The sequence below is a fragment of the Haemaphysalis longicornis genome, unplaced genomic scaffold (assembly GCF_048455015.1).
Source record: "Haemaphysalis longicornis isolate Haplotype H1 unplaced genomic scaffold, Haemaphysalis longicornis Haplotype H1 scaffold_1, whole genome shotgun sequence".
Taxonomy (NCBI): domain Eukaryota; kingdom Metazoa; phylum Arthropoda; class Arachnida; order Ixodida; family Ixodidae; genus Haemaphysalis; species Haemaphysalis longicornis.
The window spans coordinates 398,709,630-398,727,332 of record NW_027526203.1 but is presented as its reverse complement, the minus strand read 5'-3'; the positions used below and the strand labels follow the sequence as shown (position 1 = coordinate 398,727,332).

The 17,703-nt window shown below is 45.9% G+C and overlaps 2 protein-coding genes across 3 annotated transcripts in view; one reads left to right on the top strand and one right to left on the bottom strand.

Annotated features, from left to right (window-relative positions):
* LOC144155371 (zinc finger protein 341-like) overlaps positions 1-8,340 on the bottom strand; it is a 60,687-nt gene extending 52,347 nt beyond the window's left edge. Inside the window, exons 1-3 of one of the 2 annotated variants that reach the window (XM_077686750.1) lie at positions 8,176-8,340; positions 3,118-3,198; positions 1,887-2,110 (exon numbers count right to left, since the gene is read on the bottom strand). In XM_077686750.1, coding sequence (XP_077542876.1) covers positions 1,887-2,110; positions 3,118-3,198; positions 8,176-8,206 — 336 coding nt within the window. In that variant the 5' untranslated portion in view covers positions 8,207-8,340. The remainder of the gene's footprint in view (positions 1-1,886; positions 2,111-3,117; positions 3,199-8,175) is intronic. The other variant, XM_077686751.1, reaches the window with a different exon arrangement.
* Positions 8,341-8,524: 184 nt separating this feature from the next.
* Positions 8,525-13,308, top strand: Ap-2alpha (adaptor protein complex 2, subunit alpha). The gene has a single exon (XM_077686739.1). The coding sequence runs from the start codon at positions 8,909-8,911 to the stop codon at positions 11,723-11,725; it is 2,817 nt and encodes a 938-aa protein (XP_077542865.1). The 5' UTR covers positions 8,525-8,908; the 3' UTR covers positions 11,726-13,308.
* Positions 13,309-17,703: the final 4,395 nt, after the last annotated feature.

Here is a 17,703-nt window from a genome sequence, read left to right as displayed (position 1 = left end):
GAAGTGACACTGCTGCCACTCAGTAGGAGAAGTTAAGCACGCTGGTGCACGCTCGATGTACACCACAGAACAGGCAAGAAGACTTCAGCAGCAGAGCCAGTGCAAAAGCAAAAGAATTCCCAAGGCGCAGGGACAAGTGGGACACATTTAGGCGCGGTATCTCGCGATGCTACAAATGCACGTACAATGCAATTTTCAACGCAAAAGAATTTTTCGCTTGTCTGCTGACACACACTAATGTGGATAGTGGCAGGCAGCATAACCTGACTACCTGCTTGCTCTGTTTCCCACAGTGGCACAAGTTCCTAAGGGCCCACCTGCAGGTGCAGGCACAAGAAAAAAACTCGCGCTGCAGGAATAAATAAACAAGGATCAGCACTCTGGTGCTGATCCAAATATACCTGAAAACTAAATAAATACTTTAAGCAGAAACTAGCCCCTAGCCCCCCCCCCTGCAGAGCACACAGGCAGGTAGGTTTTGAACTATAGCCGGCCTTTAAAACAAGTTAGTATGGCTTTAATGTTTGGCTTTGATTTACTATGCAAGGATTATCATGAAAAAAAAAAAGGGGGGGCTACACCTTATAATTTCCACCTTGAAGACCAAAAAAATTACTTTACCAAGGAAGTTTCAAAAGGTAAAAATTAAGAACGGCATTCCGATGGCACCTTTTCCACAATAACTTTGCGGCAAATACCGCATATAGTTTCGGCACACACCCCTATAGTCTTTGTTCTTTTCATTTAACACTTTCCTGCCCACGGGAAAAGTGGTGATTTTGGGTAGTCTACCAAACAATTTTTTCCTTGTCACAAAAAATATGCAACAGATAATAAGCGTTTCGTATCGAATTGTAGAAGAGCAAATTTCCTTTGTAATAGTAATTGTTTCAAACAGGAATATTTATTTGAACATAAAAGAAAGAAAGCTGTACAGAAAAGTTCTGGGACAAATAAATAAGCAAAAGGTTGGTGTTGCTCCATACAGAAAAAAACGCATAAAAATTTAAGATATACATTTTGTACATATACTACCAGTGCAAAACTCCTGAAAATATCAAATGCCTAAGTGTAAAATGTCTTGACTTACAAAAAGAATGTTAGCCCGAGTGGGTTTCGTGCCACTGCACAAAACAGTTCCTCGAAATGTAGACTGGTTACCCATGCATTGCAGAAGACATTGGTTTTCTTCTCCACTCTTTTTTGTCCGTAGCAGAATTTACAGTTTTGACACTTTTGCATTTTCTGGGGCTTGTGTTGAACATGGGATTTCGGGTTCTGGGCCGGTTTGGCGCACTGTCGCTTTCGTTGCTGAAATCTGATGACGAAAAGTTGTCCCCGGAGTCAGTTCTGCTAATGTTATCCAAAAAGTTGCATGCAAAATCGTTCAAACTGCTAAAAGTGCGGTGTTTCCGCGATGACGTAGCGCGTTCTCCGTAACACGATCTCCGTATCAACTGAGTGCCCGTCTCATGACACCGGCGGTGCTTTAAAAAATAGCGGCTCTCACAAAAACAAAACAACAAGGATATAAGTGTCTTTACTGCTCAGCAGATGATGCCAGCTCTCACAGCGAACTCGGAAAGTGCCAAATTCGAATGGGAAAACGTCAAAATTTGAACTTGAAAGCGTCGATAGTATACTATTGATTTGAATAGGCATAGACAGGAAAGTGTTAATGGCAGTTATTTGCACAAGCCAATGCATTCTCCCCGTCATAAGCGCTGCGAATAAATTTGAACTGGGCATGCTGCCTCCCCTCCCTGCTACTCTGTCCCACGAGTAGCACTGTGTTCCTAAATGGCTCGTCCTCACAGCACATCTTGGACGCCCCATGTGCTGGAAAATGCCCGCAGCAAGCACTCAGCAGCCCGCCCGGTGCTCACCGTTTGAGAAGCAGCTGCCAGCCGCTCAATGGTTCCCACGCTGATCGAGGCGCCACGAGCGGGCCGCTGCCACAGACTGGTGGGCAGCTTGCCTGTGCAGGGCTCCTTCTTGTGGGCGAAGTAGGCAGCCAGCGCGGTGAACTTTTGCTTGCACTTGCCACATCGGAATGTGTCTTCTTCTCCTTCCTCGTCGCTCTCCTCACCAGCAGCCGGAACCACTTCCACTGCGCACACCACACGCCACACTTAGACATGCCTCCAAGTTCAAACACGCCAAGGCGGTACACGCCTAGGCTACGAGGTGCGCCACAGTGGAGGGGGTTACAGACCAACTGACACTATTCTGGGATCTTAAACATGCACAAAAATTTCATAACCAGGAGCGTTTTTGTTTCCCACCTCCATCAAAAAAATTAAAATTGGGCTACAATGCACCAGCTATACATTTCATATTCCTTCAAACAAGGTGTAACAGGTCGTAAGGAAAAGTGGAACTCTATCTTGACAAACACATACATTAATAATGTCTGTGACCCAATTAAGCCTGATTATTATTACTAAACTTTCACAGCACTAAGGCATTCTACCAGTCAGTTCCAATTATTTCACCTATGCGACTTGAACAAGAGCTCACAACAGAGGCTGTGCAACCTTCCGTTGCGACCACACATTACAAAATACGTACTGACATGGTCTCACGGAGGGGTGTGTCCGTCAATGTGAATAGCCACCAAGCCTTTTTTAGCACCACAAGGCTGTACTTTCAGTGCTTAAATAGAAGCATCATTTGTCCTGCAACCAGGTGTGTCTGTATGGCTTGGCGTAAAAAGGGGAAAATTCCCATCGGCGTGTTTGCAAATCTTTCACTTCACTAAACTTTAGTTTAGAGTCAATGTATGCCTTGTCGCTATCCCTTCTTTGTTGCCCTCTCTGTCAGTTGCACTACGATTGATAAGCCAGATAAGTGAGGGGCAGATTAGTGATACAGGACTGCGACTCCCATTCCCTCTGCACCTACCCGCAGGCCTTGTAAATACATAATGGCACAAATAAATATTCAGTGAGGAAACCTGAAAAGCACTCACGAGTCAAGTATATCAGTTTTATATGCCATAAGCCCTGGCAAAATTTATGCTTTGCATCACTCGGAATTAGGTTTGAAACGGCCGTTTCAAGACTCAGCAAATTGATCGTAACTAAGCAAATGAATAAGAAGGCTCGCTGCGCTCACCTTTTTCATGGTGACTTCCAGGCTGGCTTGTCTCAAGAAGCTGTTGCACAGCCAGTACTGTCTGGGCATCCAAAACGTTCCCTGAAATATTTAAGAACCTTTTGTAGCGGTAGTTGTGTCGATAAAATGCCATGCAGTTGGGATGTGTATTCTTTCTTTTGTGGCCAACTTTCTAGCCACTAAGCGGTTGGAAGGAATAGTAAATACCCATTCTCAATTTATGTTGCACATGAAATACATTCGTTTTGAAACACTTCCCGAAACCGCATGGCATGGGCTTGGCGGTAGTGAGCTGTTTCGTGACAACTGTCACCATTTTCTTTTTCATTTCAATGCATCAGTGCCCTTGGACTATTTTTATTCAACTTGACGACAGATAACTAGGATATGACAGTGGTTACAAAATTGAATGAATCAAGCAGCTTTAAAACACCACTAGTTCAATGGGCAGTTCCTTGAAAATATCTGAATATCCTCTCGCTGTCCAAACTCCCTGTATATGAAAAGCTTGCCGTCAATATTATTTCAGATGAATTTATGTGGCCCCGCCACACTCCTTTACGCGTAGAATTAAAAAAAAAAAACAGACAGCAACCAAAGTTGTGGTAACTAAGCCAAGACCAACAAACTATTACTCTTGCTTCCAGTTTAACAACTCAATCTCTGTGTTTTATTTACTGATTTAATTGGTTTTTTTACATAAAAGTCAAATTCAATGACACCAAAATAAACATATTATTGCCCCCAAGACAATTTTATACACTTAGTGCGAAGAGGTTGGTTGAATTGATAAGCTACAGTTTATGCTGTAAGCTGATTCGATTTTTAGTGCACAGAAACAATTTAAAAAAGAAAAATAACGTTAGATGAGACTACTACTACTCTGTGAAAATTACCTACCGGTACAAGACAATATGTATTTTGGTAATGAGGTTATGAAAATTTGAATGGCAGCAAGAGAAGTGGACCAGTTAATAACATTTTTCTGCCACATGACACAGATGAAAACACCAGGAGGGTATCTAGCAATCTGGGCATATATAAAAATAAGATTCGTAGTTATTCAGTTCAAGCAGATTGAAGTACCAGCTTTTGCCGGCACAAACCTATCCTGCCATTGTGTGCTTTATTATCGAAAAATTGTATTTTGTAAAGCAGCAAGTCACATAAAAGAAGAGCGCTATAGCTGTTGCAATTTAAGTAATCAAACAGGTAGCTAGAATGGAAGCTATATCTAGGCTACGAGACACACCGCAGCAGACAGCGCGATTACTTTGGACCACTTGGTGTAGTGTGTGCAGACATTTTATAATAACACATGGGAATAAATTTGTTCCGCACAGAACAGTAGAAAGGGAGAGAGGACAAAGGCACTTTAGCAAGCTTTCCATTCTTACAACCTGTAAATGAATGGAAAGCTCAGACTTTAAAGAGACACTAACAGGTGAGTAACTTTGTGTTTCAACTGAAAGATCACGCGTTCCATAGCTTTCTCAGATTTTGTTCAACAGCCAACAGTGCCTGTTTCTTGAAAAATAAATAATAATAGCTGGCATTACTCTGCCATTTCCCCTACATTTTTTCGCGACGTTTATCAGTAAAAAAGCAGCCAGAGCGAGCCGAGTCTGGTATTACTCAATCACTGCCATCTTCCTGAAACCTTGTCCTCACTGGCTTTCGATTTCGTCACAGCCAATCAGGAAGGGCGTATTTGATGCCATCTTGGTGTGGCAGCGTACAGCAAAATCAGCCACCAAGCCCCCACTCTTTATTGGCGGGGAAGGATCATGCCGGGAAAGTTTTCCTGGGAATGCCAGGGATATGGTGCCATCTAGGAGCAGGTGTTGAAGATACATTTGCAGTGGATCAAACAATTTCACGGCAGTCTCGTTTATGTTCGATAACGCTAATAATATCTGCTCTGGTCGCTGGCTGTTTCATGTATACATGTGCTAATGGTTAGCAGGTGCGGTAGGCTGTCGCAATCAACTACACACATGCATCCTTTGACCGCGCTTGCATGCAAAACGACACATTTCAATGAAACCGAAACTGAAACACAGCCCACCGCATGGGCTAAGGCATCATATTTTATGATGTGTGCTTGCTATGGTTTGTGTCTTTTCAAAAACGCGCGACTATCAAAAGTTCCCGCATACACTTATTTTACATTTGCACATCCCTGCTGCCTCAATGTTTGATTCAAAAAATGCGTAAGCAAGCTCCACCAACCCCGTTTCATAACGTTTTCATGGTTTATGATGTCACAAAGTTTGGTACGGGAAAGTGTATGGGGCGTCAACACCCGTTTAACGCTTTAGGCATTTTCTGTGCTAATAAGCAACTACTGCTGCTCTGAGCGATATATTTGTATTCAAAACTCTCTGATCCACAGATATAGGAAACTTGCTTTTACACTTTACTTACCAGCCATTTAGGTAGATGCATCCATAATGGACATAGAAGTCACAAGAGGAAACATGCCCGCTCCCTCAGAAACAATCCATAGCTAACATAGGAGCTGCGAGAGGGGGTGCATCTCCTCCATAATTGTCGACAACTGACATGAGAGTTGTGTTGGGGGGCCCTCTGCTACGGTTCATGTCATTATAGGACGTGTAAAAAGGGAGGACGGTGCAGTGCTTGTTACTGGTGTTTTGTTACACCATGTCCCTTTCCCACACTGCCCACATTTTGCAAAAACACCCCTGTACACAACATTAGGTGCTCACCAGATTACCTCATATGGCGTGATTGATTGATTGATTGTAGGATTTAATGCGCTGATGCAATGCAGGCGATGAGGCGCACCGTAGTGGAGGGCTCCGGATTAATTTTGACCACCTGGGGATCTTTAACGTGCGCCGAAATCTCGTACGCACGGGCGTTTTTGCTTTTCGCCTCCATCAGAAAAGCGGCCACTGCGACCTCGTGCTCAGCAGCGCAAATATGGCGTGATTCCACCGACAGCTTTCTACTACAGCATCCCCCATAGCCCAGGTGCTGGGCACCAAAAAGACTTTTTCATTGGCTTTCAGCCCTTTTGTGACACGACTGAAGGCCAATCAGGCACTCGGGTAAAATAGAGAATAGGGGCCCTGGACTGGGAAGCCATATACATGCCCCACCCTTACCATGTGGTGCTGCCACCTGGAAGAAGGTGTAGAAAGCATTTACATAGATGGCCATCAATAAGCTTGATCAACGCCACCTGTACAACATTGCCTGTCACGTCAGCCAATAATGGCCAAACAGCAGCTTTCCTGTTGCTCTTCCCTGCCCTTCCCTGCTCGCTAAACTTTCCGCGTGCTCCTGGCCTGAGTATAGTGTCCGCCGGACAGTGCTGCTTCACGGAAAGAATAAGAAACGATTTACAGATTGTCCAGCCGTCGCAAGGTGGTGGTTCTACACCTCCATGTTTGGGGCCCCCAATACACCTAGTTTGACCGCTCTTCCATGGTGTGGCATGTGCCGGCAAACATGTCTAAACAGCCGCCCCAACAGTGAGCCAATTCTGCTAATAATCTCTGACTTTGCCACTGCCTGTTGTCTGTATACAGTAGAACCTCGTTGATAAAAAAAAAAAAAAAAAAAAAAAAAAAAAAAAAACGCGAGGGAGAAAATGAGAGCGTAGTAACCAGGAAATCGTATGAACCAGGAACGTATCAACGGGGTTCTACTGTAATCGAACTGAAGCCCTGAGGCACCCAATTTTATAACCGAAGCTTGTTTACTAACCGAAGCTTGTGTCTTCAGGAACGTGTGTTAAACAGAAGTTGCCAGATACATTTATTGCATGTTTAAATGCAATAAATGTGTTGACCCTGTCATTTTCTTTTTTGTAACAAACGATCAAGCAAACTCCGCCAATCACGTTTCACCGTCTACGGTTTGTGATACCGCAAATCGCAGTACAGGAAACATACGGAGTACTACTATTATAGCGACTGTTGTTTTTTGGGGATGTTCATGTTTTGCGTGTTTAACATACGGATTGCTACCTTTGGTTATACACTGTGCAACGTCGTATGAAAGCACGCTTTAAAAAAAGAAAAATTCGACCAGTCCGGCGCCTATGCTGTCAAGCCTCTGCCACTTTTTGAGGCACCGAACTTGCTGACTCTGTGTTGGCAGCGTTAACATTTCAAAACAGAGTTTGGGCTTGGGCTAGTTGGTATCGGTGATCCATGACTTCGTGTAGCGCAAAAAATGGACAAGCACAGAGACAGATGACAGGCACAAGCGCTTCGTGCTACTCCGTCTAGCGCTTGCACCTGCCACCTCTTTCTGTGCTTGTTCGTTTCTTGCGCTACACGAAGTCATGCTTTTCAAAACATGTTGAATTAGCCCCCTATACTTTAATTACACATAATAAAATGAGACGTCTCACAGGGGCATCTGTATGCTTAATGAAAGCGGTACGACTGACGATCGCAGGCATGCGCCCTTTCATGCCCCTTTACAAGGTCTCTAGCAAGTACTTCAAAAGAGCTGTCCGGGCGTTGCAGGACAACTAGAAAGCGACTTTCAGCTATTGTGTGTCCGGTCTGATGTCTTATAGAAAACATATAAGAAAAAAGCGAATACTTTTCGAGCCGCACAAGCATGTTAACACTGCGTGTGGGCGTGCCTAGCCTGTGGGGTAAGAAAGAAATGCAAAAAGCGACAGACACTCTTTTTTGAAGCACCATCTGGGGTTTTCCGAATCAAGTTACATAACTTGCAAGTGAAAACTAAACGTTCAGGGGAAAGATATTCGGCAATATTTCCGGCAATGCAACTCTGATCGCACGGGTTGCGATCACTTGCTTGCACCACGCGTGTGATCCCCCAGAGCGCTACTTGGCACACAAGAAGCATAAAAATATATCTGTTTACACAGTATAACTAAAATCAGTGTCATAACCCTTTCAATTTAGCGACCATCAGCCACAAAGAAAGCTCACACAAGTAGAGAATAGTAAAGTTGGGCATGCAGGCACAACGCTATGTGAAGTCCTCATTGGTTCAATGCAGGGTAGGTTATACAAGGAGGATGAAATCGAGCAATGCAGTTACCTGTCAGAGCATCAATCAACAGCTGTGCCATGAGCCGTCGGCGCAGTTTTTAAAACTGGCTGGTAAAAACGAAGCTGATACCATTACACACGAAACGCAGCTAACGCAGATAGCGCAGATACCGTTTCGTTTACAACGTTCAGTCGATTTAGCCACCGTAAACAACTCATAGAGAGTTGCGTATGTGTAATGCAACAACGACACTAAATTTTTGACTATTATTTTGACGTTTTTCTGAAATAAAAAACGTATTTATCTTTCTTATTTTGACAAAGAGCACATTAATTTTATTAAACAACGTGATCCGATTTATTTTGTTTGGCGCGTAAAATTTTGGGTTGGTCCCAGATTCGGCAGCACATAGGGCAAAAAAGAAGTTCCGGAGTACCACGATATGCCCGTACAGGTAAATTAATAGTTTTAAGGGACAAGAAATGTTTCCATCAGCCATTCCGGGTTCGCTTTGAGGCAGTAATTGTCTCCTGCGAGACGAGTGTGATTCAGGCAATTCAGGGGGCACGTATAAACCCGGGCAGTACAGACAACCCTGATCGCCGCAGCGTTTCCGAGGGGCTGTTCCGCGGAGCCCCATCACAAGGGTTTCTTGCGTTACCTTCGCGCTTAGTGCGTTTTCGTCGAGAACTGCGCCGTTTGCGGGTCCCGAGAAGCTGCGCACGTGTGCGAGCCAGCAAGGTGAGCCGACTACGAGCCGACCGGTTCATTGAACGCCAAAATGCCCGCAGTGCGAGGGGACGGCATCCGCGGCCTGGCGGTGTTCATATCGGATATCCGAAACTGCAAGAGCAAGGAGGCGGAGATCAAACGCATCAACAAGGAGCTTGCCAACATTCGCTCCAAGTTCAAAGGGGACAAGACTCTAGATGGCTACCAGAAGAAAAAGTACGTCTGCAAGCTCTTGTTCATCTTCCTTCTCGGCCACGACATTGACTTCGGCCACATGGAGGCGGTAAACCTCCTCAGCTCAAACAAGTACTCGGAGAAGCAGATAGGCTACCTGTTCATCTCCGTGCTGCTGAACGAGAACAGCGAGCTGATGCGGCTCATCATCCAGAGCATCAAGAACGACCTGTGCGCCCGCAACCCGATCCACGTGAACCTGGCCCTGCAGTGCATCGCCAACATCGGCAGCCGAGAGATGGCCGAGACGTTCGGCGCCGAGATCCCCAAGCTGCTGGTGTCGGGAGACACCATCGACGTGGTGAAGCAGAGCGCAGCGCTGTGCCTGCTGCGGCTGCTGCGCACGCTGCCGGACATCACGCCGAGCGGCGAGTGGACGTCGCGCATCATCCACCTGCTCAACGACCAGCACATGGGCGTCGTCACTGCCGCCGTCAGCCTCATCGACGCTCTGGTCAAGAAGAACCCCGACGAGTACAAGGGCTGCGTCTCGCTGGCCGTGTCGCGGCTCAGCCGCATCGTGACGGCCTCGTACACGGACTTGCAGGACTACACCTACTACTTCGTGCCGGCACCCTGGCTGAGCATGAAGCTGCTACGCCTGCTGCAGAACTACCCGCCCCCCGATGACCCGGGCGTCCGCGGCCGCCTCAACGAATGCCTCGAAACCATACTCAACAAGGCCCAAGAGCCGCCAAAGTCCAAGAAAGTGCAGCACTCCAACGCCAAGAACGCGGTGCTCTTCGAAGCCATCTCGCTGATCATCCACATGGACAGGCTGGGCGCCGTCATCGAGCCGAACCTACTCGTGCGAGCCTGCAACCAGCTAGGGCAGTTTTTACAGCATCGTGAGACTAATCTGAGGTACCTGGCCCTAGAAAGCCTCTGCCTGCTGGCCACTTCGGAGTTCTCCCACGAGGCCGTGAAGAAGCACCAGGAGACGGTAGTCAACGCCCTGAAGACGGAGCGCGACGTGAGCGTGCGCCAACGAGCTGTGGACCTGCTCTATGCCATGTGTGACAAGTCCAATGCCGAGGAGATCGTGGCCGAGATGCTGGCCTATCTCGAGACCGCCGATTACTCCATCCGCGAGGAGATGGTCCTCAAGGTGGCCATTCTGGCAGAGAAATATGCCTCGGACTACACTTGGTACGTCGACGTCATCCTCAACCTCATCCGCATTGCAGGTGACTACGTCAGTGAGGAAGTCTGGTATCGCGTCATCCAGATCGTTATCAACCGGGAAGATGTGCAGGGTTACGCGGCAAAAACCGTCTTCGAGGCTCTCCAAGCACCCGCCTGCCATGAAAACATGGTCAAGGTAGCCGGCTATATTCTTGGCGAGTTTGGAAACTTGATTGCCGGTGATCAACGTTCCAGTCCGCTGATCCAGTTTCAGCTGCTGCACTCCAAGTACCACCTCTGTTCTGCGAGCACCCGAGCACTCTTGCTCACAACTTACGTCAAGTTCATCAATCTGTTCCCAGAGATCAAGCCTGAGATACAGAACATCCTGCGCAGCAACAGCAACATACGCTGCGCCGACTCGGAGTTGCAGCAGCGTGCTGTGGAATACTTGAGCCTGAGCCAGATTGCTTCACCAGACGTGCTGGCAACCGTGCTGGAGGAGATGCCCCCATTTCCTGAACGAGAGTCTTCGATCCTGGCCATTCTCAAGCGCAAGAAGCCAGGAATGTCGGAAGGCATTAATGCGAGTAACAAGGAAAACCTTCGGGCTGCACCGTTGCTGGTGGATGGCACTACTCCTGCGAATGGAACAACGGCGCCGGTAATGGACCTTCTGGGTCTGTCTCTGGACCAGACGGCTCCACAGGCACCAACCAATGGCACCACTGCTTGCTTAGTCGATGTATTTGAAGACCAGATGCTGGGAGGCCCAGGCAGCACGGCTGTGGTAGTTTCCAGTGAAGAGGGCCTAAAAAAATTTGTCTGCAAGCACAATGGCATCCTGTTTGAAAATGACCTTCTGCAAATCGGCGTCAAAGCTGAATTCCGACAAAACCTGGGACGTGTGGGGCTCTTCTATGGCAACAAAACGGCGTCCCAATTCCAGAGCTTTCTACCCAATGTGACAAGTGACAATGTGGCACTCAGCATCCAAGTGAAGCCTGTTGAGCCAGCCATTGAAGCAGGAGCACAAGTTGAACAGATGGTAAACGTAGAGTGCGTTCAGGACTTTGCAGAAGCCCCGGGGCTGGTGGTACAGTTTGTCTACTGTGGTGTGCAGCAGAAGTTCACCCTACGGCTGCCCGTGTTCCTTAACAAGTTCTTGGAGCCTACAATAATGAACTCTGAATCGTTCTTCTCCCGCTGGAAGAACCTGAGCATCCCTGGACAAGAAGAGCAGAAGATCTTCAAAGCACGCTTCCCTATGGAGAACGAGAGCATCCGCAGCAAGCTGTCTGGCTTTGGCATGCAGCTCCTGGATGGCATCGACCCGAACCCCGACAACTTTGTCTGCGCCGGAATCATCCACACGCGTGGAGTCCAGATTGGCTCCTTGCTACGGCTCGAGCCCAACCGGCAAGCTCAGATGTACCGGCTCACCATTCGGAGCAGCAAGGACGGAGTGTCCAAGGTCCTAGTTGACCTGCTGCAGGAGCACTTCTAAAGCCAGTCGTGGAGGCTGCTGCTCCCAGTTTCTTTCTCTGCTGTTTACAGAAAATGTACTTAAGGTATATAGCTTGGTGTTGGCGTTTCTTTTGTCTGGATTTGTCTAGATTTTGTCAGTCACTGTCTGTTCTGTGTGTGGCATGGGCAGAAGCAGTTTTCTTACCTTGAGTTACTTGCGTTGTCCTTCAGCCTTGTGAGGTTCGAGAGTTGAGGAAGAGGGGATGCCAAGTGTGGGCTATGTGAGCTTGCCGAGCAACGCTGTGGCAAGATTTCTCATGCTAGTCACATCAAGAGCAAGCCAGCACACTGGCATTCTCTTTCATTTGTAACCAGTTGAGTAGCTCACTACCTTGAGATTCACAGTTTTTTGTGTTGTCCGTGCTACCCTATGGTCAATTGTGATAATTTGTATTTTGATGCGGTCTTTCGCATGTGATGGTCACCATTAGTTTTCCTGTACTAGGAACATGTCCTTGGTTCTTGTGTTCTGTCACATGCTTTCCTCGAAACGAATCTTGTTTGTTCATTTGTAGTGCGGTAGTTGTAGTTGTAGGCTGCGCTGTCTGGCCGCTGTAATGAGCTGTACTTTGTGATCCTTGCTGTGCAAGAGAAACTGCAAGCAGGTCTTGTGTCAAGTGCCGAAATTGAGGAAGTTGGTTTTTGATCTGGCATTGTGACTATGTTGTAGCTTTTGTACCGGACATTTGACTATTGGCATGTTTTTTTTTTTTTTTTTTTTTTCCCCTGAATGGCCCCCTAACATTCCAGCGTACCATGTTTGCTTTTTTTCTTTCTGTTTTTCCCCCCCTCAGGATCTGTAGAAGCCACTACATTCAGACTTCCTCTAGATGTATTCCAAACACCTTAGTGTAGCCATATTCAGGTATTGCTCATGTTCAGCTGTCAGGGGCATAAGTGAGACGCACAGGTTGTGCCATGTGTGTGAATGCTTGCATTGCAAAGTGCTTCTCATAGGAGTTGTATTGAACATTCACTTCGGCAAAATTTCTTGAACTACACTGCGCACATTTCCCAGTGTAACTGCCTGGCTATCGATGTGTGCTTGAGTACTGCTACACCAGGCCACTGTAGTGACTGCTTCTCCGGACTTTCCCGAACTCTGCTTTGTACACAGCCCAGCTTGGAAGTGCACTGGGAACCTAATTTGATTTCCCTCCCAATTAACCAGTGTTTCAAGTGGTCCTTGCCCATGTGTGGCAACAAGATATGCTTGTTGCGTATGTTTAAAACTGTGTGATCGTGCGACTTGTGCATGGATGTAGTGTTGTATACGCTGCTCCCAGTCAGCTGCAGTGTTGTTTTTTGGGGGGGCAGCACATGTTAGTGGCATACTGCAGTTGGGCCAATTGCAGGTAGTGAGGTGCATTCAGCTTATTCAGCTTGGCACTCTTGTAAAACGGCACAATTTTTTTTTTCAGTGCGGGCATTTGGCTTGGCAGCCTGCTGTTGGCATTTGTCGCTGTTGTGGTGTAAATGGAAACTCATTTTATGTGATTTTCAACTAGATCCCTTGTGAATCTGACAAGCCAATAAATGCTTAGCAAGTATGTCATGAGTAAACTGGACCTTCAGCCCCAATTTATTCTGCGCAATGCAAGGCACAGCTTGCAGCAAGAGTATGCAGGCTGCCTTGTTTGGCATGTGGCACATCAGAACAGCATGATCGCTGAAGGGCTTGCTGTTCCATGTAAAGAACTGCCCAGTTCATCCACTAGCAGTCAACCAAACATTGTAACCATCAAGTGATATTTTTGCCCTGGCTCCGGTCAAAAAATCTAGCAGCTTTCTTTAATGCAAGGAACGTAGCTCTAGGTCTTGAAGCATGCAGCTTGGATAACTGATGTAGGCTTGCCAACTTGGGGCTAACGTGGTGGTACTGTCTTTGCTTTTTGACACCTGGTTTGTCACCACAAAAGTGAGATATGCATTCGCCTGAATGCATACTTCACTTATGTTCATGTTAGCAATTGAGAACCAAAGTTTGGCGAACTGCGCCAAGAGGGTGGAAACAGTCACCTGTCTTGCTTCATTGAACTCAAATGTGGCAGGATCAAAGTTGAAAATGCCCACAGTGACAAATTCTTGGCACATTGTCTTGTTTGTAATGTGTGCAATTTTAACAGCTTACCATAAAGCCCAGATTGCCAGAAAGCAGTTTTCCGGCAAGCAGTATTTTTCTGGGCAGCCTTGTTCTATTGTGCTGCACAACAACTCCCAAGCTATGAGACACTGCTCGAGTGAACAAGCCCTGCAATGTCGCATTCCTTGCACCGGGGTTGCCCAACACGACAAAAATTATTTGATGCGAAACATGCATAAATCACGGACTACCCACTGTGTATGCCACAGAGCACCAAAGCTGCTGCTTAGCCTGTACCACGAAGAAAGTGGATTTTGGCCACCAAGGTGCTGGCCCCCCGGTTTTCTCAATGCCACGGTGGCGTTGTGCATACCGGATTATCATTTTGCTCTTTTCCTTTGCACCAACCTTGTCATTGTGTCTTTGTACACCAGCCTACCATTCCCCCAGGCTGCATGCGTCATGCTGATTTCCCTTTGATGAGGACTCGGAGCTATCAGGAAGAGCGTGCGAGGGGGAAAAGCTTGCATTACAGCCAGCTGACTAAAGCTGACAACAGACATACAGGACGAGCCAGATAGAACATCATCATACCAATCTCGCCACAAACAAAATGCATAAAACCCTTCGTTTTCAGGCTTTAAAATTTGCAAAATTTTTTGGGGCAAAAATGAGGCTCTATTTTGAAAGTAGCAAATCGGGGAAAATTGTGCTCATATTAAGTTTTGTCTTCATGAACATGATATTGTTTAACATCATTAATATATTTTAAGATGCAAAAAACTGATACCTGTAGAAACTGGTAATGTAAACAAGAAGGGATAACATCACAAAAAAGATGTTCAATTTGTAACGTCGGCATTGTTTTTGACTGGTCACCTTCCCCAAGGTGCAACTGAGAGCCACTTCAGTATGCTGGTAAAAGCATCTGCGGGGCATTTGCTATGGGCTTGTGCAAGGATGCCTGATGACTTCTTCTGCGGTCTGTAGCCACGTTCTGGTAATTCTCACTTGCTCTCACTTTGAAGCAATTTCTGTAGTTGGTGTTTGAAACAAACAGCTCCCAAACTGAATCCCTACAGTGGCGTTTTTGGGCTTGATTAGAAATTACTGCCAAACTTTATTGATTAACTTTCACTTTGCCGAAGAACTTGGTTTCAGACAACATCCCTATTATGTGACCACAGATGCGTCAGTGGTCAGGAATTTTCAGGAAAAAGTTGGGTTGGACGCAATTTTGATAAATATCTTAACGGGGTAAGTACTGATCAAAACAGGGTGCAACCCAATTTATCCCCGAAAATTCCTGCCCACTAATGCATCTGTGGTCACATAATAGGGATGTTGTCTGAAACCAAGTTCTTCGGCAAAGTGATATGCAGCGTTCAGAGAGTGTGGGGTCAAGCCGCCAAAGATTGGCTTTTGAGCCAACTCAACACATCCTTACTCCACAGTCGGTGACTTACCTGTGTCCATTTTCCAGCTTGTGCCTACGAAATTACCGAGACGAAAGGCCATTTCTGTGCATTAATCTGGGGCTTCTAGGTTTAGCTACTGGAAGGCCTGGGTGCTCAGTGCAGATTTAATACTTCCGGGGCGATGCATTTGCATGCATATTGCACATCACTTTTTCTCGGTGCCTCTTGTTCCCCACAAAGCAAGGGTGTCGCACCGGCTGTTGCGACAGCCACCGATTACAGACAAACAGCAGAAAGCAAGAACAATGATTATACATTTATCTACGCATTTGCAGACTGTTTCATGTAATTGTGATCAAAGATAAACACTAGGAATGTTGAGTTTTCCAGCAACAAAGTAAATGACCACCTGGAGCGGCGTGAACAATCTCAACTTACTTTTACCTGTTGATTAACTGAAGGAATTTCTGGTTTCTTTTTGGTTAAAAACAGAAGCCATCTTCATCTTTCAGGGTTGAAATTGAGTTGACCAAGTTACCAAAGGCTAATTCTTTCAAATTAAAGTTGTATTTTGTCTTCACGGCCCCTATAACGTTTCGGTTAGGGACAGTCGTTCCCCAACCAAAACGTTAAAACCCATTGAAATCATTTCTAGAAGTGTCTTTATTCTTCTGAGTCTGTCTATATACACAGCAATATGTCCATGTCAGTGCTGATCTCAAGGAGCTAATATAGGGCTAATATGTGGAGTTTTACCCCAAAAATGATGTGTAGGATATATGTAGACAGTGATTTGGTCTAGTTGGTGCACACTCAATAGAACAGCACTAACAAACGGGACAAGGGAAGACAACACAATGTCTATGCCATGTGCTGTGGCATAGACACTGAAAAGGTGGCACACACTGTACAAATAAGTGCACATTAAGTCAAATTTGTCAACTTCTGTTGTGCTTGATGCACTTGTGAACGTCTACTTTATTTTTCTTCAAAAATAACATGGCCATAGCAACAATGTCAACCTCCTTTCATTAGAACATAGTAGCTGTGGCAACGATGTTAGCATGAGGAAATAATGTCACTCTAGTGGTCACTGTAGTGCCAAAGGCACTGAAATGTGGACAAGTAAAGGTAGGCATTCAGCTAGGTGCCCGTGTCCAGTGGGTTACAGTGCAAATGCTTTGACCTTAATTAGAACTTCAGTGACTATGCCACAGCACATAGTAACGATTGTACACACATTCAGATCACACCTTGAGAAAACATTGAGAAGCTGATAGAACACTCAAAACCCAGCATGTTTACTAATCCACTTTTATAGCTGGTATTTCCACCTATGGCCACTAAGTTCTTCCTGTGGACACAGCAGACATATACATTTTGCTCGTAAAGTTTGGCATGCTTCACCCAAAACAAACAACCACACAAAAAAAGGAAACCTCTGGAAATATCAATGGGTTCACTGAAATACTAATCCGGTTCATTCACACTGATGCTTTTATAATAGAACGACTTTTAGCAGGGCAAGTTTGGAAAAAGCTAGGCGACTAATGCAAGTACAAGAATTCAGGCAAAATAGTCTGTCTTGCTAAAAAAAGCCTCACAAAGGAACAAAGCTAAACAGAAAAGGCAGATATATTACACGGCAGCCGAACTCGAAGCTCCAGCAACTCCACTGCATCAGAGTGTACTGTGATTTAGAACTCGATTTCATAATGCAGGATGCAAACCCGCCGCAATGTTCAGGCAGCTTGCTTTTCGATTGCAATAAGACTGCTTTGAAGCGTTTGGTGCATCAGAGGAAACAGTTTGAATATCGTATTATTGCTTTTGAAGAAATACGCCCCCACGATGTTCTACGCAGCAAATGTCCCCTCCTGAAAAGTCAGAAGCACATCACTCAACATGCCACATTGTTCATGACACAAACTGTGCGGCTCGACTGGACAGCTGTTCTACCGAGAAGCTGCACAGAAGAGTCCAGTAAATGTCACAAGTGTCCTTTGCATGACAAGAGGCACTGTCTGGCAAGCACAGGCCACCCTCTAGTTCATATAGGCAAGGAAAGACAACAACAGCCCCTTATGACAAGTCATAAGGGGCTGTTCATAAAATGGCCATACAAAAGGTGATCAAAAGTAGGCATGAAGCACAGCAGTCTGCCTTCATTTTCTAAATTTATGCAGGGTTTTGATCACTGGGTGCACTATCACTAACAGTCTTACTCGTACTGTTTTTCTTTTTTGACAATCAAAGCAACCATTCGCTTCAAGGGAAAGATCTGTAAAACAATAGTCGCTCAAAGAAATCCGATGTCTTTGCATCAATGTAAAAGCACTTACGTAAAATGTCCCAAGACATTTGCTTCCTGCGAAGCAAGCATTACCTTTTTATCACGCAGAAAAGCAACGGGGAACTAGTAAACAACACTCAATTAGAGTATCTTCTCTTTCACTG

Bases quoted from the DNA above. Each gene is read 5' to 3' on its own strand.
- Ap-2alpha (XM_077686739.1), top strand. From the start codon at position 8,909: ATGCCCGCAGTGCGAGGGGACGGCATCCGCGGCCTGGCGGTGTTCATA.